The 24692-nt window shown below is 43.2% G+C and overlaps 1 protein-coding gene across 2 annotated transcripts in view; it reads left to right on the forward strand.

Moving 5' to 3' along the window:
- Positions 1-6: 6 nt before the first annotated feature.
- The window catches only part of PRKCA (protein kinase C alpha), a 383972-nt gene continuing 359286 nt past the window's right edge, over positions 7-24692 (forward strand). For both annotated transcript variants that reach the window (XM_032870794.1, XM_032870795.1), the window contains exons 1-2: positions 7-212; positions 3270-3301. In XM_032870794.1, the coding sequence (XP_032726685.1) occupies positions 40-212; positions 3270-3301 (205 nt within the window). In that variant the 5' untranslated portion in view covers positions 7-39. The remainder of the gene's footprint in view (positions 213-3269; positions 3302-24692) is intronic.

Consider the following 24692-nt stretch of genomic DNA (forward strand, 5'->3'; position numbering starts at 1 on the left):
GCCGCTCCCCGGCGGAGGCAAGAGGTGGTTGGGGGGACCATGGCTGACGTTTTCCCGGCCAACGACTCCACGGCGTCTCAGGACGTGGCCAACCGCTTCGCCCGCAAAGGGGCGCTGAGGCAGAAGAACGTGCACGAGGTGAAGGACCACAAATTCATCGCCCGCTTCTTCAAGCAGCCCACCTTCTGCAGCCACTGCACCGACTTCATCTGGTAGGTGCGCGCGGGCCGGGGCGCACGGCGGCCGCCAGGACCCCCTCCCCCCCCCCCCCCCCGGGGGCGCCCGGGGCTGGGACCCGTCCCTCTCCAGTCCGGGTCCCTGCATCCCGGGGATCCTCGCTCGGGCGCGCCCACTCTGGGGCTGACTCACTCGGGGAACTTGGGAGAGAGCCGGCCGAGTCCGAAGTCTCGCCCGGAACGACGCGCTCGCGCGCGCCGGGGACACTCGCGGGCAGGACTCCCGGGGAAGTCGGCGCCGGGTCACACACCCCCTGCCGCAGGGGGGAGGCTGGCCCCGCGCCGCAGCGACACCGATCGCCTCCGCGGGTCCCCTCCGTCTCCCCGGCGCACCCGCCCTTCTGTACGGACGGGGGAGCGCCGCTCGCTGGGTGTGAGCGAAGGGAAGAGCGAGGAAGAGAATCCAAAGGGCAGAGTTTCCCGGAGAAACGCCCGGAGTAACGGGGGAGCAGCGGCGACTGCGCCGCGCGCTCCAAGTTAGAGACGAGCCGGGCTGGGCGCCTTCGTGGGGGAGGGAGAGGTGGGGGGTGTTGTTTCCCAGCGGGCTTGGACTCCTCTGGGACCTTGGGTCCTTGCCTACTGTAGCTTGTATCTGCTGGGCACGGGAGACCGGACTCGTCTGGGTGAGCCCAGGGAGAGCGGAGAGGCAGCAAACTGTTGAAAGCTTGCCGTGGGGGAGGGGGAATTAAAACCGAGCAGGCAAATGGCAGAAGGGCAGAGGGAGTCATTTAAAATAGACCCTGTCAACACGAGATTAGACCTGCAGCCCGGTAGATGAGGACAGAGGCCCTAGTTAAGAAAACTACTGTAAGGCGTCGGAGTTCAGGTACAGAGTTTACAGTGAATGCCGGCATTGTGAGTCCAGGGGTTTGGGGCAGGGGGTGGGGATTGATAAAGGGATGGCCTCCGGGGGTCTTTGAACCCTGCTAAACTGGGCAGAACTGTATATACCCTTTTCTGGTGAGAGCTAATGGTTCTTACTCTCAAAACATCGGTGACCGCCCCCCACCCCCCGCCTCGAAAAATACCCCCAAAGTTTAAAGCTGAACCTCAGGGAGCCCCAGGTGCTCTAGTGTGAGCAGTAAGGAGTTTTTTTTTCTCAGGTTGGCAGATACCCGGGCTTTTTCTATCTCCTCTTCCTGAATGTAGGTGGGAAACTCCAAGTCAGAGCTATGGCGACTGCGGGGACAGTGCCACTAACCCTCCCGGTGGCATGTATCTTGTTGGGGCCCTAGGCAGAACTTATGGATAGCTGTGTGAATCCATCACCCCCCCCCCCGGCCCCCACCAACCCTGGAGGAAACAACTGCAAGGGTAAAGTCCAGAAATGTGATGCTAATAAGATGCTTAACTTTTCCTTTATGGATGGCATCTGAGTTCACCACACCTGGGGAAATCATGAGCCCCGCAGATGTGCTCATAAGGAGCTTAATTTTTTCCTTTATGGGTGACATTCTCTGAATCCATCACATCCTGGGGAAATCGCTTCTAAGGGTCCCACAAAGGTGCTATGATGCTTAACTTTTCCTTTATGGATGGCTATTCGGTACCTGGGGAAAGTGTCTGTAAGGGAGAGTCCCCCACAGACAATACTAAACGAGGTGCATTTTCCTTTCCTTTTTAGAAATCTCAGAAGTGTTTTCACAAAAAGCACAGCCACCTCTGCGAATGGTTTTCACTGTAGTCAGCATATGAAGCAGTTGTGCTCAAAGTAACTGTAGATAAGGCTAGCTAAAAGTTCTTGGAGCATCAAGGCTAGCTAAAAATTCTTGGCGCATCAGGGCAAGAGATTACTGCATCTAGTTAAGGAGAACATCTTTAGCCTCCCATGCCAATTGGGAGAGCTCATAAAAAGGGAACACTGAGACTCTGGACTACTTTGGGGGGAAAGCAGATGAATTAGGAAAGGTACTTGCAACATACATAACCAGGCTAGCCAAGGACTTTCCACTGTCAGTTGCTCTGAAGGATTGAGCCCCTGGTGACCTGCTATGGTACTTCGGGTCAGGTGTAATATGAAGTGGAAAATAAAGGTCTCCCTGTCAGCTTCCTCCCTGAGTAATTCCTGTAATGCTTCTCCACCTAACCAGAAACTACTTGAAAGTTCCAAGAAAATACCAGGATCATCTAGCAGTGGTTTTAACTTCAGTTGTCTTTCATTGTGCCTGTAGGTCCTTAATTTACAAGTTTGTTCTAAATATCAAAACACTGATACTTTAAAACTATAAATGTTTGGGCTTACATGTGTTTGGGGGAATGACTAAGTTATAAAGATATATGAAGTGCTTTGTCAACTTAAAATGCTATGTAAAGCAAGAGATCATGACTAAGAATTGTAATGCGGTTCATCATAGTTGAAACAGTGTTTACAATTTTATATCCCTGCTAGGGCTCTCTGCTCAGAGAATAAGTCTTCTAAAGTAATTTACCAGAACAAAATAGCTTCTGTATTTGCTTTGAATGTTACTGATGCTCTAAAAAAATTAGATCGTTAACTTCAGATACAACCAATAAAAATAATATTTTGTGAAATCTGGCTCCTTTTAAACCAAAATTTAATGTGAGGTAGTACCGATTGGCGGTTTCTAGACACCTATTTGAAGTACCTTCATAACAAATGAAGCCACTTTTTAGTTGCGTTTAGGGAGAAAAACGATTTTCATTTTGTCTTTAGGGACAAAATTGAAGCACTTCCTTCAATCGTAAAGTCTTTATTTGTTGAATATTATACCAACTCTGAATATCATAGTCATGTTCTCGTCTGGAAACTTAAGTATCATTAACAAAGTGTGAACTGGAAAGAACCTTGATACACTGAAATAATTTAATGAAGCTTTGAAGGCTATACAGAGTTTCCCCCCCCCCCTCAAAGTTGAATTTATTCAGTACTCTATCTAGGCATGTTTTTGCTATCGAATCATTGCTTTTCATGTACAAACCCTTATTCTATTGAATACTTTGTCTCATAATTGGCTTAAAATATGGTATACAACACAAAATATGTTAAGATTCTTTGTTGTTTCTGTTTTTCAGGGGGTTTGGGAAACAAGGCTTCCAGTGCCAAGGTAAGCTGCCACGTTGGATTTTATTTTCAAGTACAACATGAAATAAGCATTCCAAACAGGAACAGTATTTCTAGTCATCTTTTCTTTGTGATCCAAAAAAAAAAAAAAAAAAAGCTTAGATATTTTCAAAATGAGGTCTGTAAATTTGGGCCGTTAAAAAAAAAAAATCATATCGCCTAGTAATCTGCATATGGAGCTGCCTTTTTCTCATTGAAAAAAAACCTTCCTGTAACTTTATTTTTTGCCAAGAACATTCTTGTCAGAAACTGCTGTCTTTGTGTGGGTGTTGAGGAAAAGAAATGGAATCACTTTGTATTCATGTGGCTTTTCTTGTTCTTGCTCGTTTTTTTGTTCTTTATCTCTTACCTCTGTATCGGGTTGGACTCATTGTAACTAATCTTAGGCCGTACATCACTGTAGTGATTTTGTGTTTTTAATTACTGATTATTGTTCAGAACAAAGTTAACACATTTTAAAGTTACCTAGATTATAATGTATTGCTGTGCTAGGAGGCATGTTTTTTCCTTTAGGGTGAATGTGACCTTTAATGTGTATACATACTACTGATTGCATCTGAAAAGAAATCCATTTATTTCCACCTTAGAGCTGTAGTCCTTTTTTATACATGTCAAGTATCTCATTTCTCATACTCTCCCTCTATTTGTTTAAACTTAATACTTTGTACCTTGCAAAGGCATCCCAGGGTCTTAGTGTACCTTTTAGCTCTCCTCACTGTATTATGTTTGTTTAGTTCTGGTTACATTTCCCATCTGGACGTCGGTTTATTAGGGCAAGTGGGAAGTGTATTTTTCAACGTGGAAAATATTATCCTAATGCTGTTTAATGGTAAGCACGTTAGGGAGACACTGTGTACTTATAACTCAAAAATTGGGCAAGTTGGTTTAACTTCTAAAGTTCTTCAAGTTCATGAACTTGTTTCTTAGAATTTCTAAATCTGTTTTCAATGCAGGTATTTGATGGTGTAATATTCTACCTTCACCAGGTGCTTCAAACCCCTATTGAATAAAAATCAGTAACATTGGGAGATCAAGAGCTATTCCTTTAGAGAAGAAAGAGAACAGCGCGTTGCATCCCTCTTTATAAGAGATGGAAGGAAGGTGGAGCTCTTCACATTTCTTAGTTGTGGACTTGAACTTACATTAGGCAATGTTTGGCTCTTGGCTTGAAATGTGATTTTTTTTAAAAGAAGTTTAAACGTGGAAAGTGTGGTTCTGGGCAACTACGATTTGCGTCTATCGTTTGTTGTAATATTTGGGTAGGGACCTATGGGAACATAAGAATTCTTGTTGGAGAGAAGGGGGCATGTTAAACTGTACCATTTCTTACGTACTGAGACTTCAGGATAAGGTTGGTCTCTTTTAGACCTGCTTGTTGGAGTCCGTTTTGTTAGTGAAATCAGAGTTGGCTATATTAGGGGCACAAGGGGGGCCTACATGATTCCCCCCCCAAGACTGTATGGACTTTTTTGAGTGGCTTAGCAGATTAATAGTCTTATGTTGGCATAACTCCCATAAAGTAAAAAGTGAAATTCTATCCCCTTCTCTCTTCCTCAGGGTAAGTTCTTTTTAAGTTATCCATTCACTCATAGCTTTAAGAGATCAAAATTTTAAATCCCGCCATTTGGTTCCCCCCTCCCCCCATATATGGTGGATATCCTTCCCTGAATTGCCTTTAATTCTTGAAATTTAGTTTTTATAAACTAAACAAAATACAGCAGTGACGATGTACTTTATGCACTGTTGTTTGAAGAAGTAAACCAGAGGTCTCCTTACATGAGTTTCTGTATCGCACCTACAAGTCTTAAATCATAAACTATTTCATATACAACCTATTTGTGTCCTGCTATCTGCTTGCCACATAACACATGTTTAGCATGTGTCCTCTGTATTTGACTTCGAGTAAGCACATGCTGATTATCTTATAACTTCTGGATGTTAGCTCAGGACAGTGCTTTCTAATTGCACAAGTATACAGTTACCTAACACTTCCATTTTAGCATTCTCCAAAGTACTAACATCTGGCCATTTTGAAGTTGGCTCCATGCCCAGCATGGAGCCCAACGTGGGGCTTGAACTCACAACCCTGAGATCAAGACCTGGCTGAGACCAAGAGTTGGGCCCTTGACCTACTGAGCCACGTAGGCGCCCTTAACATCTGACCATTTTAGACTACATTTAAGTTAGAATATACTTGTTTTCTCTTAATGTTCTCCATCTTAAAATCTTTCCTGCTCTCTTTGATAGTCCCATTCTTCCAGGGAGTATCTCCTTCTCATCCTGTGCTTTTGGCAACATACCCTCTGGAGATGGTAGCTGGGGGTGACTCTCTTACTCCTTATCTGTTTTCTCACCCGATGGAGGCAGCAACTTCTAGCTCCCGGTGTGTAGTATGTCCCTTTGGTCAGGCGTGGTATCTGCAGCTAAGTATACTTTAGAGAGGCGCGTATGCTCCAAATGAGTCACCACCTCATGGGAGCTGGCTTTTAAAATAGTCGTTACTTCACGGAGTCTTCCAGTTCTTAACATTGACTCAAGATGTGAGGTGTCCATCCTTCAAAACTGGGTTTCTGATCTGTGCTATGTAGACAGCCTTTTATAAGCACATAAAGATTTTTCCCCCTGCTTCTTCCCTTCCCCGAGATGCAGTCTGAGTGGAAGCAGGGAAACTTTTCTGAAGATCTCTTGGATTGTGCTTCATGGACACTATGTCCTTTAGACTGCAGTCTGGGTGGGCAGCCCTGAAAAAGTGGGTATTACCTGGGCAGGTCACCCAGGAGGGTCCCACTGTGAACATTTGCTGCCCCAAATACTGAAATCAGGGGCCATAAACACTGGGGAGAGCAAAGAAGAGTGCAGAGCAGATCCAGAAGCCATGAAATAATTCTCTTAAGATTCTTAAAGATGCAGACGAGCTTGTCCCTTTGTAGATCTGAAATACCCCCCAGGACAGAATTTGCCTTTTGATTTTTGTTTGGCTTTGCATTCTCCTGATTTGCTTGATCTACTCAGAGCTAATTTCCTCTTGCAAGTCTAGCAGAGAGCAGGGCCCCGCCTATAGCCTATTTCCCCCTCCTCCCACCAGGAAAGAATTGTCTGATCTGGTCTTTGATGAAGTTGAGATTCCAGCCGGGAAGGTCTGTCTCCTGTCTATAGTCTTGTGTGGCCGGGGCTTCCAAAAACTCTTGTCCTGGGAAGCACAGCCACCTGCCACGCTGCTCGAGTCTTGTCTTCCTCTGGGGCAGTGGAGCCAAAATGGTCTTATCTATTACTTTCACCACTGGAAAAGGGAAAGAGTCAACTTGATACCCCCCTCAACAGGACTGGCACACTTCTCAAATTTCAATGATAGAAACAGCCTCCAAATGTGCCCTGCTTATTTGATGTGCCAAGTAACTTACCTAGCCTGATAGATCTGATTCATCTTAGCATGTTTTTCCTGCTTTTTTCCCTATTCTTTAATGTCACAAATCAAAATGAACAACCAAGCTAGGATCTTTAGGATACCCTAGAGACCACATCAGAATCCATCCCCACCTATGACCATGATCAAGGGAGGACTGTGGCTCAGAATGATCAACACATGATATTTGGGGGCGGTCTGCAGGGAATCAAATGCATACTTGTGACTTCAGGATGCTGCTCTGAATCCGTTCTGAACCCGGAGCCTTTTCTCTAAGCACACCCCAAATATTGTATTTAACCTGTGACTCCACCCGAAGCTGTTTTCCAGCAGTTAGGGGTTAAACGGTTTCCCTCAGCCTTTGACAGTCCATTCTGAAGGCATGTTTCAGGTAGATCTTTCTATCAGCTCACCTGAACGGGATGGTGTTTCTTATCCCTTCTATAAGAATGAAGGTTGATTGGGGTGCCTGGGTGGCTCAGCAGATTAAAGCCTCTGCCTTCAGCTCAGGTCATGGTCTCAGGGTCCTAGGATCGAGGGAGCTCTGCATCGGGCTCTCTGCTCGGCAGGGAGCCTGCTTCCTCCCCTGTCTCTGCCTGCCTCTCTGCCTACTTGTGATCTCTGTCTGTCAAATAAATAAATAAAATCTTTTTTAAAAATGAAAGTTGATGTTTGAGAGGGGGAAAAGAAGTTCCTCTGCCCTCCCCCTCATGGCTCTGTAAGCAAAGGAATTCCAGAAAGCCAGGCTGATTTAAGGGAGGATGACCTTTAACAGAGGGGATGGAGTTTGGCAGCTTTTCACAAAAGGTTGTCTAGTTATCACAGCTTATGGGATGCTTATAGAATGCTGGGAGTCAAGCAGAGTGGACACCAAGTGCCAGGAGATAGAAGGGGGGCTGAAGTCTGGGTAAATAGAATGCCTTTAACAGACTTGTCCTTACGTCCTGGATTAGCCCTCCTAAACTAGCAACAATCCGCTGGTTTTTACAGTTGACACCAGGAGTTTCCATCTTCAGACCTGGGGTTAGCATCTTAACACCCCATTTCTCGCCAGTTACTCCTCAGACTGGAAGCTGTGCGAACGATAAGTGAGCTCCCGGGGTCATCAGTGCAATTCCGGGAACACCAATCCACGGAAAGGTGTAATTTGAAATTCTGGCGCTTTTGCGCTGAGGTCCGATCAAAGTATTATTTCCACTCCAAAGATGAAATTGTTCAGGAATACCTAAAACAGAAGCGTGGTAGAGATGGGCATTTGAAACTGCTTTTGCTTCCAACACTTTCTACCTTCGCAAAAACACACAAATACTTGGTAGAAGCGGGGACTTATGGCCAGAACTGCCCGGGATTCACGTTTGGTGCTCCATTCTTGTTCGGAAACAATTTCTCATTAATGGCTTTCCGAATTGCTACTTTCTCTTAGTGCATTAAGTGCAAGCATTCTGTTTTACTCACATACCCCCTGCCAAAATCGGATGCTGTAGCCTATGGAGGGGTGGTTCCTCTTTCTAAGCAGTAGGAATCCTAATACTTTTGCAGGTGAATGTAACACGGGAGGTTCTGCTTTAATTTATGATGAAATGATTTTACTATGCTCAGAGTGTCTCACTCTCCTAAATAATGTTATTCAGACCCAAGTTTTTAGGTCCATGAACCCTTAGCTTGCTCCCTTGTTTTCCATCCTTGTTTTCCATCAAAGGATTGTTTTCAAAATAGCATTCATTGCAGAGTTTCCCTGTCAGAGTGAAGTCCAGCTCCTGACCAGGACATTTCAAGTCTGTTTTGCTTTTTCAGACTCATCTAAGGATGCTTTCCTGCTTTCCACCCACCAGTCATTGCAAATAAATTGCAGTTTCCCGGAAAGTGTCCTGTTCAAATTCAATATATATATATATATATATATGTATATTATGTATATATACACATATATATATGTATATTATGTATATAATATACATATATATAAACCCTTCACCCCGTATTATCTGTCGTCTCTGCCAGCCTTGAGAACAAGGAGTGAGACTTATTTCCATCTCCCGGGTTTAACGCAGTGCCTGGTGCTTGGTAGAGACTGTATAAATATTTGTTGGGTGTGTGATTATATAAAAAGAGAGATATGATATGACAGTCCATAGCCAGAAGGATCACAGTGACTTCTGCCTGCATACCATTTTTTTTAAATCTAGTTTATAGTTCACAGTTCTGTCAACTAGGATAGATCTTTAGTGACTTAAGGAAAAGTATTTTCTGAGGCTAAGCATCTCTATTCAAAATAAAGAACAGAAAATGCTAATTTGTATCTTTAAGTTCTGGGCAATGCTAAACCTAAGAGGGATAAAGCACTCAGTGTGCCTCCTGTCTTTAGGGATGTATCCAGGCATCCATAATGAATCTTATTGCCACAAATGTAGCAAGAGCCTATTATGGACCATAGCCTGAGCGGGGAAAGGTCTTGGGTACAGGGTGAAAAATGAAAACCAGCTCCACCACACGTCCTTGGTACAGTCCTTTAAATGTTCTGTTTTGCTTCGAGATGGCTAACCACCGAAAGCAGACGACCGTGCTCCAGGGGGAGTAGTAGCTCAGCTTTATTGATCCTGGTATTTTTAAACTTCATGTACCCAAAAGGTTTCTTTGTCTTGATGTGAGAAGGGCCGCATGAGCGTGGCAATAGAAACACCCAAGCAGAACTGTTAGAACCGACTTAGTCACTTTAAAGATCTCCCTCTATGGGGGAGTCTGGGTGGCTCAGTGGGTTAAAGCCTCTGCCTTTGGCTCCGGTCATGATCCCAGGGTCCTGGGATCGAGCCCCACATCGAGCTCTCCGCTCAGCGGGGAACCTGCTTCCTCCTCTCTCTCTCTGCCTGCCTCTCTGCCTACTTGTGATCTCCGTCAAATAAATAAATAAATTCTTTAAAAAAAAATCTCCCTCTACGGAGAGGGACAATGAACGGTAAATGCTGCAAGATGCCAGACGTGTAGGAGCGCTGACTTTTTGCACGCGTTCATCCCAGGAGCATCCCACGAAGCCCAGGCTCCTCTCCCCTTCTCCGAAGTGCATGTGCTGAACTACCAGGCCAGCAGGGTGGAGCAGGGCTCCCCATTCAAACGGTTCTGCAGAAAACATTTTTCAGAGCCAAATGGAAACTTTTGCGGTACTTACAAAGCCTGGATTTGTATTAGAGGAAAGAATGATGCCACGAAGGGAAACATGGAAACATTTCTTGGTGACAGAATTAAGGCTTCGCTGTCCTCCTGTCAGAATTTCCATGACAAACCCTTTATTTCAGGTCTTGTTTTCTACTAAACTGTGAAACCTTAGGTTAGACTTTTCAGGCTAGGGAGGGGGGGTACACTTCAGGATTGGTATGGCATTCAGTCAAATCTAGATGACATTACTGTGGCTACATTAAAGCCCTCTATTAAATTATACAAAGGGGAAAATGGCTTCTGGAAATAGATTTCTATCAAAAATGTAATGGAGGGGAATGATTTGATTAATTGTCCGCACAAGATCAGAATTAAGAGCAGGTTCACAGAGTAAGACTAGCAGGAGGGGAGTTAATCTCGAATGCCTTCACTGGGCTGTGGTTCCCCACCCCCAAACCTCTATACCTCTTTAGTTTTTGCATTTTGGGAAATAGAGGGTCCATCTGTATTATCTAAGCTAACTCCAAAAGGTAGTTATAACACAAGGGTGGAAATATAGGGACATGAAATTGTTTATAAATTTTAGATACGACTTGGGCAAACTTATGAGAGAAATGGGGTAAGAGAAGAGTATTTAACAGCTAAGCTGAGCGAAATTATTTCCTGGGGATGATTTGACTCCCATGGTTTCACCAACAGAATAATCAACGCTTTGACTTTTATGGTATATACAGAAGTTCATGCACAGTAGCCCATGTTGTGGACTTTCCTGCATTTGAAATGGTCACCCATGGAGTGCTTGCTCTTAAGACACCGTTCTGAGCACTTTTCATTAATGCCTTTGATCATCACAATTTTGAAAAGGTGAGCAGTGTTACCTCCATTTTACAGACCAGAAAACAAACACTGAGGCATAGAAGTGTAGAGCTTGTCCAAGATCACAAAACGTTGGAGCGGGGCTTCAAACCCAGGTGGTATGGGTCCAGACTCTACACTGTGAACCCAAGTGTTTTGCTTCATAGTTCCTACTGTTTGTTAGGTTTGTGCCACTAACTTGACTATGGAGGTGTGGAAGGATGAAGCATTGTTCAACTCTAACACTGTGCCTACTGCTCATAGTGGGAGATAATGCCGGATGTGTGGACCTCTGTATATCACGCCAGACACTGCTGGGCATGGGTCAGAGCCCCTGGCATCAGAGCAGAGGGAAACACTGGATGAAAAAAAAACCTTGAAATAGAAGTCCAAATGAAATAGGGGTTGTTGAAGCATGTGGGGGCCGGGAGAGGTTTTCTGGGCTCATTAGGAAGTAGCTTTCCATTTGAGCTTGGAGCAGAGAATTTCCTTTGAAGAGATGGGGAAGGTTTTTTTTTTTTTTTTAAGATTTTATTTATTTATTTGATAGAGATCACAAGTAGTCAGAGAGGCAGGCAGAGAGAGAGGAGGAAGCAGGCTCCCTGCTGAGCAGAGAGTCCGACATGGGGCTTGATCCCAGGACCTGGAGATCACGACCCAAGCTGAAGACAGAGGCTTAACCCACTGAGCCACCCAGGTGCCCCTGGGGAAGGTTTTCTAATGGGAAGGAAATAACTAGGGAAAGAGGAGAGGAGGGAATGAAAGGGACTCATGTGCAGGGAGCAGCGTGGGCCAGGATGGGCCATGGGGTTGGGGGGTAAGGGGGCATACTATTCGGGATGTTGCCAGTGCCAACCTCCAGCAGAAAAACAGATTCCTCAAATTTGTGTAGAACTACATGCTTTCCCCCACCGACTGCTTCTGGGCCAGCATAGGATTTCGTCTCTTTTTACGTGGTTCTTAGTTTGCAGAAGAAGAGGGCAGTACAGGAGAGTAAAGCATTGTGTCCCCCACGTGAAAAATTGTATTGGACCTTAGAAAGTAACTTTAGAAGGTGCGCGGCTTTGACACCATTCCAAGGGTCTCTCTCTTACGAAGCTGGTTCCACTGATGACCTCATCCTGTTGGAGGTCAAGTGTGACAGCATGGGAATTAATATGACCATATGTGAGACACGGAGACTAGATTTGTTCATACACATTAACAAGGGGAATAAGAACTAGCGTATTTAAAATCGGTTTTAAAAACTGCATATTGTCAGAAGTTCCGGCTCATCGCCGGTGGTTATTCCTTCTCTCCTTCTCTCCATGGTGCTAAACTCGGGAGATTGTTGTAAACCTGATCAGAAACCTTTGTGAAGGAAGGCAGAAGGGTGCTGCAGAGCACTGTGGTTTGGAACAGAAGATGGATTTTCGTGTGGGTTCAGACCTGCTAAAGGAAAACTCATGTACTACTGCTCCTGTGCTGATCTGTGTTTATAAGATGCTCCCGCCCGGCAGGGAGCTGGCATTGCCCTTCCCGCTCTGTAGGAGCAGATGTGGGGGCCGAGGGAAGTCAGGCCGCTGGTCCATGCTCTGGTGCCTTGGAGACCAGGTGGATTTAGTAAACATCTGTATTTCATGAGCAGTAGTTGTTTACTGTCTGAAGCCGTACTGATAAATAGCCAATCCCTTTTCTCTCATTCGTTCTTCCTTTGCCTAAATTAGCTAACAAAGTATGATTTGTGATGCCGTTTGTTGTAATTGGAGTAAAACTCTCATTGATTCAAGAAAGCTAGGCATGTGTTGTAAAGGCTTTTGTTAGCTTCCGTTTGGATGGTCTTGAAATTAAGAGGCAGTCAACGAGCTTAATGTACTTTCCTTTTGAATGAGTGCATGCGACTCTAATTCTTCAAACATGACAATGGGAGATTACACAAAAAATCTTAGATACTGCAACTTGGTCCTTAACTACTTACAGTGTAGCGAATAGTTCAAATCCTAGTTTCATCTTATTCCAAAGTGTTTTCTTGGGTGCACTTTGTAATCATAAGCCATGCACGGGTGTTTAACATCTGATAGGTGGATCACAAAACAATGATCATGTTATGAGTCATTTGCCTGATTTCGAAATCTTAATAAATCTAACTTTTTCACATGCTGAGTGTGATCATTAAGTTGACTTTTGTTTAGTTTCACATTACTTTTTTCAATCCGAATGACTCATTAAGATGGAAAACTTCATTCTTCTTAAAATTTCTCTCTACCATATGCGTGCCTTTAAAAAATCCAGGGAATTAAGCAGTTCAGAAGCATGCAGGACTGATTTTGATTTCGGTCTAAATGCAGGTTTAGGGGTAAAAGTTGAGATGCATGGTCTTTATTTTCCCATTTTGCTTAATTTTACCATCAAGCACCATAACACCTGGTGCTATTGAGGGGAGTCTGTGCTCGTGCGATGCAAATTAACTTGCAAAATTGTATTTTATGAAGATTAATTATCAGGCAGGAGCTGAAGTAGTTCGTCTGATTAAGACTTGCTGGAGTAGTCTAAAGTGAATCTAATACAACGTGGTAGAAGAATAATTAAGGTGAACGGTGATGGGATAGATCAGGGGTAACTTGTTCTGTGAGGCTCTGGGTTTATTAAACTTTCTGTTCTACCTCTCATTATATTAATACTTTCAATGACTTAAAGCACAAACTCAGGGAAAAATGAAATATTTGTGATAACTTGGATAAGATTGAGAACAGGGTGCTTTTGGCTGACTCTCGTTGGTCCAGAGCTAATGAAGGCTCAAGTTTTATCTCAAAGTTTTGTAATGCATTGTTACCTTTTTGGTCCTTGTTTGCATTTCCTGTGTATCCCTTTTATGTTAAATTCAATATTTTGTGTATTTTGTCCTAACAGCCTGCAACTATATGGAGACTTTCTTGGGATATTTAACTTAAATGGTAGAACATGTTCATGTGAGATGGGCAAAATTTTAGTCTTAGAATTAAGAAAGCAGGGTGCCTCGGTGGCTCAGTGGGTTAAGTCTCTGCCTTCGGCTCAGGTCATGATCTCAGGGTCCTGGGATCAAGTCGGGCTCTTTGCTCAGCAGGGAGCCTGCTTCTCCTGCTCTCTGCCTCTCTCTCTGCCTACTTGGGATCTCTCTCTCTGTCAAATAAATAAATCTTAAAAAAAAAAATTAAGAAAGCATTGGATTTGATATTGCTTAAGTTACATGTTAACTGATAAAAACATGCTTGTGTATAAATGTAGGTTAATAATCTGAATTACTGTACATCAAAATCTGCCCCTTCATTGTCCTCCTTGGCGAGTTTTATAGTCACAGGATCAGGAAGAGCCACGTTCTTGGAGTTTTATTACGTAATCTCTACACCCAACATGGGATTTGAACTTACAACCCCAAGATCAAGATTTGCATGCTCTACGGACTAAGCCAGCCAGGTGCCCCATGTTTTTAGAATTCTAAAGCAAGAAAGGACTATGGAGACTATGTAGTTGAGGTCCTTGAATTTATAGCTGTGGAGTTGGCCAGCAGAATCTAAGTGACTTGATGTAACTGCACATTTGTGACCACCTAAATCTCTAGCCCCAACTTCCATCCAGTGTTACCTTCCTGCTGCTCAGTAGCTCATAAACTTTTGTACTCTGTAGCCTTGACTCTTAAGTGCTCTTGTCAGTAAGCATAGGTGCTCATCCAAAAATCTGTATTTAAAGAAAAACAACAACAACAACAAAAAAACCAGGAATCCACAAAGTAGGCACTAGATTCCTTTTATTTGAAAAATGACTGTGCCTTCTAGACATGAATATGCATCTTGCTATAAAGTCTAGGAGTTTTGTTAAGGATCATATGTTTATCTTTTATGGTGTAGATGGCCAGTCTGGGAATAAGACCTTGAATTTGTGTTGGATGGGAATCTGTGAGCAAGGGAGATGACGACTTGAAATTACATATTTTTCTTTGACTTTTGTCTTTCCAATTTTAATGCTTGATTCTTTGGGAACAGGCTACATTCCTATGTTCCTTAGTCTACTGTTAATCTTATGCTGAAATATTACACCAGAGCTGATTTTTGCATTTTATATATATACTACCTGAAATATATATGCACAAATCAGTTAGTATCTGGTTAATTGGCAAATGCACATCTTTTTAGGAGGCCCCGAAACAAGATGTGAAGAGTGACTAAATGTAACCATTGAGTTTACTTGGTTTTGCCTTCTGTAGTAAAAGTAACTCCACCCGTGGTGACTGGGTGACTCAGCTGGTTAAGGGTCTGCCTTAGGCTCGTCATGATCCCAGAGTCCTGGGATTGAGCCCCATGTCGGGCTTCCTGTTTCGTGGGGAGCCTGCTTCTCCCTCTGCCTGCCGCTCCCCTTGTATACACACACACTCTCCTCCTGTAATAAAATCTTTAAAAAATGTTAATTACGAAAAAAAAAACCCAACATTCCACCCTTAGAATTTATTTCAGGGCAGGAGAACAGCCAAATACAGAAGTCATACCTTTATTTCATAGTTCCAGTGGTGTTGATTTGAGGTTTTGACCTTGGAAATACAGAGATGGTAATAGAAACACAAAATATACAAAATGACAGATCTGATGATAGGTTTGTTTATGCATACCTTTCTCAAAATTTATTTTCTATCTATATCCACATGCCATAAGTCTTGTAATCTTTCCTCGGAAAATTTTTCTTCATGTCCTAGATTTCTAAGTTCCTTTAAAAATGAGCCCAGAATGATGGCTCCCTCCCCTCTCCCCTTGGTGAATTTCCCTGCAATATTCTTGGACATCTTTATTGCTGAGTCTTTGAGCCATGTTCAAAATTAAGAAATTCTAAGTGGAAAAAATACCACTGCTGACTTGATGTGTATGAATAATTTTGAAAAATTTTGGTAGGACTTAAGCGTTGAGGGTAGAAAGCTTCTGTGCCCCCTTCGTGACTGCTCCCTTGTTCCTGCTTTAAGGAGGTTACTGCCTGCTCTGGCTTATAGCCTGCCTTTTCAAATATTGCTCAGTTTTCTGGGGAAAAAACTTTGAATCTAGGGTGGGGCAGTGACTGGGGACTTGTTCCTGAGACACCAACCACATCTTCTCTGTGAGTGATTAAAATGCCCCTGGCTCTAACTGGGGTTCTTTCTCATCAAGCTCCTTCTTAAACCTTTGGAAGAAATTGGTGGTTTTTTTTGTTTGTTTGTTTTGTTTTTCTTTTCTTTTCTCCCTTCAAACGGTTATTCTGAATTTCTTTTAGACCTAGGAAAGGTGAAAAATGATACAGGGGGTTTCCATAGATCTCACTGGCTTGTCTCAGTGTTAACATTTTGCAGATTATTTCCCTTGTGCTGTATCTGGGAGTACCTGGGTGTTTGGACCTGTGGAGCTTCCCATGGTCCAAATTTTCATTGATTCTGATGCTTGTTGTGTAGCATACCACGTTCCTCTGTTTTCAGCAAAATGGCAGCTGGGTACAGAGGTTTGGTTGGACTCAGGTTCAGTTTGGGTCATGGTTTAAGATGCCATTATAACCACGGGCATGTTGGTCACACGTATATTAATGTGGAAGGAACACCAGTGTATTTTCCTATCAAAGTATCACAAATGGAGGACTGTTCATGTAGTCAAACTGGCTTGTTACATTTTGCGGTATACAGCACACAACATGGAAACACCTGCATGCTACATGTGGGAAACTAGGCGGTCAGGTCTTTCCAAATGTATGGTGTTCATTATACCTCTGTGCAGATTTTGGTGCTTACCAAGTGCCGTGGGTGAGAGACATGTGTGTGTGTGGGTGTCTCTTGGTGGCGGTGGAAAGAATTGCTAATTGTTAAGTAGATATTTACCTTTCTGAACCTCACCCATGGTCCTTGTTCTACTAGTTCTTGGTCTTGATTTCCAACACAAGATCAATATTGGCACTTCCGAATTATTTTTGTGCACTGGACCATTGAGGGGCAAACAGAATAAGCACATGAGAGGGGAGGGTGGTGTGTTCCTATCTGAAGAAGCAGCTGGTCATCTACTGCAGGACTTGCTGCATACAGAAGCATGCACTAGCTGCTCATATGGAAGAGGAGGGTTTTCATAAGAATTAGAGGGTCTGTTCACTCAGGAATTTAAAATTTAACTAGGAGAGGGGCACCTGGGTGACTCAGTCTGTTAAGTATCTGACTTCAGCTCAGGTCATGATCTCAGAGTCCTGGGATCGAGCCGCGTGTGGGACTCCCTGCTCAGCGAGGAGTCTGGTTGTCCCTCTGCCTCTCCTTCTCCCCTCATCATGTGCTTGCTGTGTCTCAAATAAAATCTTTAAAAAGAAATTAAATAAAAATAAAATTTAACTAGGTAAGCGTGACTTAGAGATCTGAAGGATACTTCTATAAAAAACACATAAGTACAAAAAAATCACATAGGAAGTGCTAGGCTAGAAACTAGGTAATCTGAGTTTGAATCTAGTTTCGGCCCCTGTCCTCTTCATAGTGAGGGAGTTGGCCTCTCTAAGGGGGGGTAGGGAATATGGGACCTTCTTGCCAGGGGTTGTGGCAGAGAACAATAATCACGGTTCTCTTTCGGTTTCAGAATCCTCAACTCTGTACCCCAAGTAGCCTCGAATATCAGTTGATTGAAATTGACGTGGAAGACCAGCAAACTTACTTGTCATCCCTAGGCTGGCTGTTCTCCCGGTGCCCTCCCAAGCTATTGATCTCTTGAGGATGAGGAAGATGGGAGGGCTTGATCATCTCGCTGCTCATTGTTTGTATTTCTGCCTTTCACTTCTTCCATATAAAGACCGCATCTGCAAAAAATAATCCTATGGTACTGAACTTAAAAAATATCATTGAAATATTGAAAGTTTCATGCAAAACAAATCCTTGGTTGCTGGGAATTAGTCTTAAGCAGGAATGGAGTTAGTTGGTTTAGGATGGAGGGAAATAAAAGAGCCCGGTTCATTCTTTGATGCTGTTTTGATTAGCATGTAAAATGTTAGGGTTTTCTGACTTCTGACAGGGATAAGCCAACGAATTTTTCTGTCCAATGTATGTGAACTTCTTAAGAGTTGAAATCTGGCATTCGTATTGTTTTGATTTTTTGTGGCCTTTGCAGAGTTCTTTGGCCCAAGTAATCACTCTGGCGTTCCCCCTTCCTCCTAATCTGTAGAGGCAGTATTAGGAGCACACCTTTGTTTTTGACTTTGTGGGACGCATCATTGAAGGCTGAAGTAATGGGATCCTAACCTGAGCAGAGGTTGGCGGTAGTGGTCATACAAAACTCTGTTGAGAAATGCATCAGAGAAGAAATCAAGCTGGAAGCAGTAAATCAGGAGGCAATGTTCCTGAAATTGAACAGAGTTAAGGGAGAGGAGAAAAGCCCTATGGGGGGGATAGTTGTGATTTTTTTTTTTTTTTTACAATCCTTTGAGCTAGACAGAACCCTAGGATTACTTTGAGTTTATAAGACTGCATGGTTTTGCAGGCACAGATCCTATTTGTGCAAATTTGACCTTTAAAATAATCTCCATTACTGTCTCCTTAAACCTCTCCTCCTTGCCTCCTTTTAAAAAAAAACTGGCCTTAAGTGTTCAGTTTTATGGTTGATGTTGAGGCCTGAAGACTTCCATCTGTGGTTGGCTACCATAAATCTAATATATTCTCGTGTATGTTCTCTACCAGGCACTGTGCTAACTGCTGAGAGTAGCAGTAGCTAAAATCTATTGCATATGGCCTTTGCATATAGCTGGGTGTTAAGCACTTCACACAGCTATCTTATTTAATCTTTGTAAAGAAATGAAGATCGGTTATTTTATGGATGAGGGGCAGAGGTTGTGTTGCCTACATTCTACAACTAAGCGACTAGGTTAGGTTAGTATTTGAATATAGACTGTGATTAAGGATTCCTTTTTTTTTTTTTTAATCAAAAATGGATTTTTGTGATCTTTTGTCCAAAAAAAGTGACTTTGGAAAGGTAAATTCTTCATGGATTTACATTATTTTTAAAACATTACCCTTTTTTTTTTTTTTAGTAACTTGGATCCAGATGTTGTCTCCCCTTGCCGCCCCCCCCCCACCCATCACTCACATTAAAATGTAGAAAATCTATTTGTAAGACTATGCTCTTTAATTTCCTGTCTTATATTCTGGTGGGAGAGGAGGATAAAACAAGAGCAGTCAAGCCTGGCAAACATTAAATTGAGGTTTCAAAGATACATGGAATGAGTTTATATTTGATATAAAAGATTAATTCAATCCTACCATTTTACTTTCTAGGAGTGTCCTCTTTTCTGTCCTTATCCGAGGTAGGGAAACTTTGTAATTAGGTTTGCTGTATGCCTGCTCTGCCCATCTTTTTGAACTGCTGAGCTCAATTATGTTGAACTTACCCAGAGTCGGATGCAATCTGGTCATCACAAACTTGGCTTCTCTTAGAATTGGCAGTGTGTGCTTTTTTTTTTTTTTTTTTTTTTTTTTTTTTTTGATGTGTTCACCAGATGTCCTATTTCAGGTTTCTATTTGATAGGGCTCTAGTTTATCAGCGTCTGTGAATTCTTGGTATTCTAAAATTTGATAAAGGAGAGATTTGCTGAAAGTGTTGTGATACTTTCATCTTACTTTTGATAATCAGCTTATTTAAAAACATTCCTGTATTTTTTATCATTTTCTACTTCCATAACTTCCAGACATTTGAAATGAGCTCTGTAAACATCTGTCCTTCATCCATAGGTCTTACTTCTTTCGATTCCTTTCTGCTGTATCCTCAGATCTTATTTTATGAAGTTAGCAATAAAGCTAATTATTGCTATAATACAGGTTTGCAGGAGAATTTCACAAAATGAGGTTAAAAAATTTTAGGCTATGATCTTGTTGTAATGGAGGTAGATATGTAGATATAGATATCTCCATTAAATTGCTTTGTCTACGAAGCACAGTGTCTAATGCTGGAGATACAAATAAGCCAAACTGAGACCATCTCTGCTGTAATCCCTCTAGTAATGGACCCGGCCACTAATCCAATAGTCACGTGGACAAATTAAATAGACAGCTTATGGAATTATAAAGGAAAGGCGTAAGGACTCTGCTAGTGGATAAAAAGGGGACCTAACTTGGGCTGGGGGGGTCAGGAAAATCTCACCTAAGGAAACCACATTTGAATGAGCTCTTAAGGATGAAAAGGAGTTAAGTGAAGAAAAAGGGAAAGGCTTTCTGGGCAAAGCAACCAGCCTGTACAGACCTCCTGTAATGAAGGGAGCACTCTGGGAACCCAAAGCAGCCCTCCATTACTGGAGTTTTACATGGATCAGTGTGCCTGGGGGAGAGGGCCAATCCAGTCAGCACAGAGGAACCCTCACCTCCATTGGCTCTGTAGATGAGAATGAGCAAGCCAGAGAGGGGAAAGGGGGCGGTCAGTGAGGCAGGAAGAAAACCCAGGGGCTCTGGTGCAGGAAAGCCAAGGAAAATGGGATCTGTTGGTACAGGCAGGATGGAATTTACAGATGGGAGCTGTGTTGATGGGATATTGGGGGTGGAGCTTTATTGTCATGGGGCAAAGAGTAAAGGACGTGGACACGACAACTGAGCAGTGATTCCCTGGATAGTTACTGAGGATTATTCAGTTTTGTTTTTTTTTTTTAAGATTTTATTTATTTATTTGACAGAGAGAGATCACAAGTAGACAGAGAGGCAGGCAGAGAGAGAGAGAGAGGGAAGCAGGCCCCCGGCTGAGCAGAGAGCCCGATGCGGGACTCGATCCCAGGACCCTGAGATCATGACCTGAGCCGAAGGCAGCGGCTTAACCCACTGAGCCACCCAGGCGCCCCGGATTATTCAGTTTTAACACATCCTGTTTACCCGTAGTTGTTTGGCTTTCCATGAATCGTCTTTGAGGGTATGGCTCCCTGGGAAGGTCCCTGTCTTTCAACCAACCAGGTTGAAAATGTTATCCTTTCATTCTTGAGAAAGAACCCTCAGAAAATGGAATTCTTTAAACATTTTGATGCATTCAGCACTCAGCTGGTCTCGGACTCCTCCTCTCTGCTTCTCTCGGGTGTTAATACAGAAGGAAACAGCTGGAATAAGCTTGTTCTCAGCTAATCAAGGGAGGTACATACCCCAGTCATTGCCCCTCTGCCTTTACTCAGCTAGGACGTACTTACATATCCGTAAAAGGACTTTTTTTCCTTTTTTTAGTGGTGCATCTGTAATAGCCATCCTCTCGGCAGAGATAACACGGGTCAGTAGGCAAGCATTTGTCAGTGTTAGAGAGATTGTAAACTACGATATTCTATTAGAGACTTCATTTTTAAGTATTTCGTTAAGAGGGCCTTAGCATGATTTCAGGAAGAGGTTTTTGGAGAGTCATGTGCTCGAGAATGAACTAGATTATAGAATTCATAAGCTGGATTTTAAAAACGCAACCAAAAAAAGGATTTTGGACTCCCGTCTGTGTGGATGAGGCTGGTGGTAGTAGGATTAATGGGTTCAGACTCTGGGAATCCTGGTAGGAATGAAGAAGGCACATGCTTTCACTCTGTCTACTCCTAGACTGTTTATTCTCTCTTCCTAAGAATTTTGTCTGTTAGTTCTCCATATTTTTAACCCTGGAGCAATTGCATAAATGAACAAGGGGGCATGTCCAAGATGCTGCTGATGAAGACTGCCCGGAAGATAATTTACAGTGGTTGCTTCTGGAGAAACTGGTAGAAATGGGAGTGTCAAATAATATAAGATCTTAGCTCCCTGGTTCTTGGACTCGTGTTATCAGGAAAGGAGGGGTCGTGTATGTGACGGTCTTCGTTGTATATTCTGAGAACCCGGTCTTGCTAGTTCAGGTGGAAAGACTATATTCCGAGCTTCCTGTCTTCCCAAAGTATAAATGGCACTGCTTCGAATTGCACCCCCCCTCCCTTTAACCTCTGGAGACTCCTATGTGGTTGGTACCATGTTCTGTATTTAATACTGTTACACTTGCGTCGTACTAGTTGGGATTGGCCATCCCATGCCCTAGTGACACATTCGTTCCCCAGTCACAGTGGTGGCTTAACACAAGAGGTTTGCTTCCTCCTTGCTGTACATGTCCACTCTGAGTCCATGAGGGGTCACTTGTCCACATGGTCTTATATGATGTTGGCATCTAGAATCGGAGGCTGCCTCCTTCAGAAGCTAGGGAAGAGAGACCAGAGTATCCACCCACATGGGCTCTCAGCGTTTCAGCTCACGAAGGGCACCCTGCTCATTTCTTGTTGTCCAGAGCCATGTGACCCTCTAGTCAGGGTGGCGGAACTACTGGGAGTGACTGAGAAGAATGGGGATATTTGAGTGTTCTGTCTTACCTTTATTTCTGTGAAGGTAACTGGTGACAACTGTACTGTTAGAATATAACCTTAGTTGTTCAATGCATCACCAGAGCCTTAATAAAAATGGTCTTAAAGACAATGTACAGTGTTTGCCTTGTTAAACACTTACGTTTTTGCCCCATTCACAACAGGATATGTAAATGTACAACTTCTTGGAATAGACCACGGGAATTCTTGCAACACCCACAGCATCTAATTAATTTCCCAGCTGCTGCTTCGGGTTTGGTGGTGGTGGTGGTGGGCATTGTGTAGGGGTTAGAGGGAGACTGGGTGGGGGGAGGGGAACACCAACATCAAGGACTGTCAACCTGGCTGGATTCATGCTTCAATTTTCTGAGGTCTAAAATCTGTTCTGGCATTTTTAAGGGATCTTTTTGTGATAGGAGAGTCTCGTTCTTCCCTTAAGTCTTTGTTTAGGTGAAATGAAGACATCAGATTTTCCTTCAGCCCTACCTGACCAGCACCTCTGTCGCACGTGCTGTGCATGGAAATAGCTCTCCAAGAGAAATCAGCATGGAGGCTGGAAGTCTACCTCAGTGAAGTCTGTATTACAAATAATGGTAAAGTAAGTTTGCCTAAGAGTCTGACAAAGTGTAACAAATACGAGTAATTATTAGTGGGAGTGTATTCCACTAAATGCTAAAAAGCTTTGTATTTCTCCAATCACTTAGTCTTTACTTGTGTTGCTGTTCTAGCAAGAATTAGCAAGCTGTCCTGATGGACGTTCAAGGACAATGTGGTCTAGTCTGAATAATTGGGACCCTATTAGGTCTACATTAATGTTTCAAGACAGGTTATTTGCATGGCCATGTAGTTTTATATAATTTTTTTTTTTTGTAAGTATTCACTTACGAGATCGAGAGTGAGTGCATGTGCTCCCATGAGAGCGCACAAGCAGGGGGAGGCAGAGAGGGAGAAGCAGGCTCCCAGCTGTGTGGGGAGCCTGATGATGCGGGTCTTGATCCCAGAACCCTGGGATCTTGACCTGAGCTGAAGGCAGATGTGTAACCTACTGAGCCACCCAGGTGCCCCTAGTTTTATGTAATTCTATCGATAGGTTCATCTTTTATGAGCTACTTTGCAAGTACTGTGCATTGTACTTATTTGGAGGCTGAGGGGGAGTCTGGAGTATGTAAATGGGGGGAATGAAGGGGCAAAGTCCTCTCCAGTGCCGGTGATTCTTGGCTGTAACTCCCAGAGGACATGTGGCTCCTCGAGTGCACCTGTCCCATGCCTCGGCAGGACAAGCTGAAGGAGGTGGTCTTTCTCCTGGAGGCTACTTTTAGAAACTTTTTAAGGTGCTGCTCTTAATCGAAACTTTGACTTTGTGGTTGGGTTTGGATTTTTAAACCTCTCCTTCCCTCCAGTTGTTTCTGTTAGAAATGATGCAACTAAAGTGTAAAGAAGAAATTAAGTTGCAATCTTCCTATCAAAAAGTCATCTTTGTAAAAAAAAAGTCATCTTTGTTCATCTTTTGTTAAATTTCCTTCCTCTTATGTATGGTTTCTTTTTTTTTTTTTCCTGGTATGCTAAAAATTATATACATCTTTAGGTGATACTTTTGTCACTTAAGAATATGTTGACAGAGGCGCCTGGGCGGCTCAGTTGTTGAAGTGGCCGATTCTTTGTTTTGGTTCAGGCTGTGATCTCATGGGTTGCAGGTTCAGTCATCAGGGCCAGAGTTCAGCTGTGGTTCCCTGCTCAGCAGGGAGTCTGCTTCTCTCCCCACTCCTACCCCCTGCATATGTGATCTTTAAGATAAATACTAAAAAAACATTGTGACAGCCCAATTAAAAGGTAAGCAAAGGCCTTGAGTATAGATTTCTCTATAGAAGATACACAACAGCCATTAAGCCCATGAAAAAATGGTCAGCATCACTGATCACTAGGGACATGTAAAACAGACCACAGGGAGATGCCACTTCCATTAGGATGGCAGTTATCCAGAAAACAGGAAAACAAGTGTTGGTGTGGATGCAGAGAAATCGGAACTCACGCATCACTGGTGGGACTGTAAGTGGTGCGTCCAACTGTGGAAAATAGTATGGCATTTCCTCAAAAAAATTACACCTTAGAAGTACCCTACAATCCAGCAATTCCTGGGAATATATATCTCAAATAACTGAAAGCAGAGACTTGAACAGATACTCATAGCGATGTGTATAGCAGCGTTACTCATGACAGCTAGCAGGTTGAAGCCACCCAGCTGTCCACTGATGAGTGGATAAACAAAAATGGTATACACACAGAGTGGAATATTCAGCCTTTAAATGGAAATTCAGACACGCTACAACATGGATGAATCTTGAAGACCTGACGCTAAGTGAGCAAGCCAGTGACCAAAGGATTCCCCTTGGGGGATGCTAGAGTAGTCGCCTTTGCAGAAGCAGGACGTAGAGTCTGGTTTCCGCGACCTGGGGGAAGGGAGGAACCGTGAGTTAGGGTTCCACGGGTAGCTTCAGTGTGGGAAGATGAAAGTATCCTGGAGGTGGCTGGCAGTGGTGGCTGCGGAACAAATAAACAACATTTATTTAATACCCTAGAACTATATACTTAAAAATGGCTAATATGGTGAATTGTAGATTATGGGTGTTTCCACAACTTTAAAAAGTAATTTCCCATGTCA

This window comes from Lontra canadensis, unplaced genomic scaffold (genome assembly GCF_010015895.1).
Source record: "Lontra canadensis isolate GAN:19392208 unplaced genomic scaffold, GSC_riverotter_1.0 scaffold41, whole genome shotgun sequence".
Lineage (NCBI taxonomy): Eukaryota > Metazoa > Chordata > Mammalia > Carnivora > Mustelidae > Lontra > Lontra canadensis.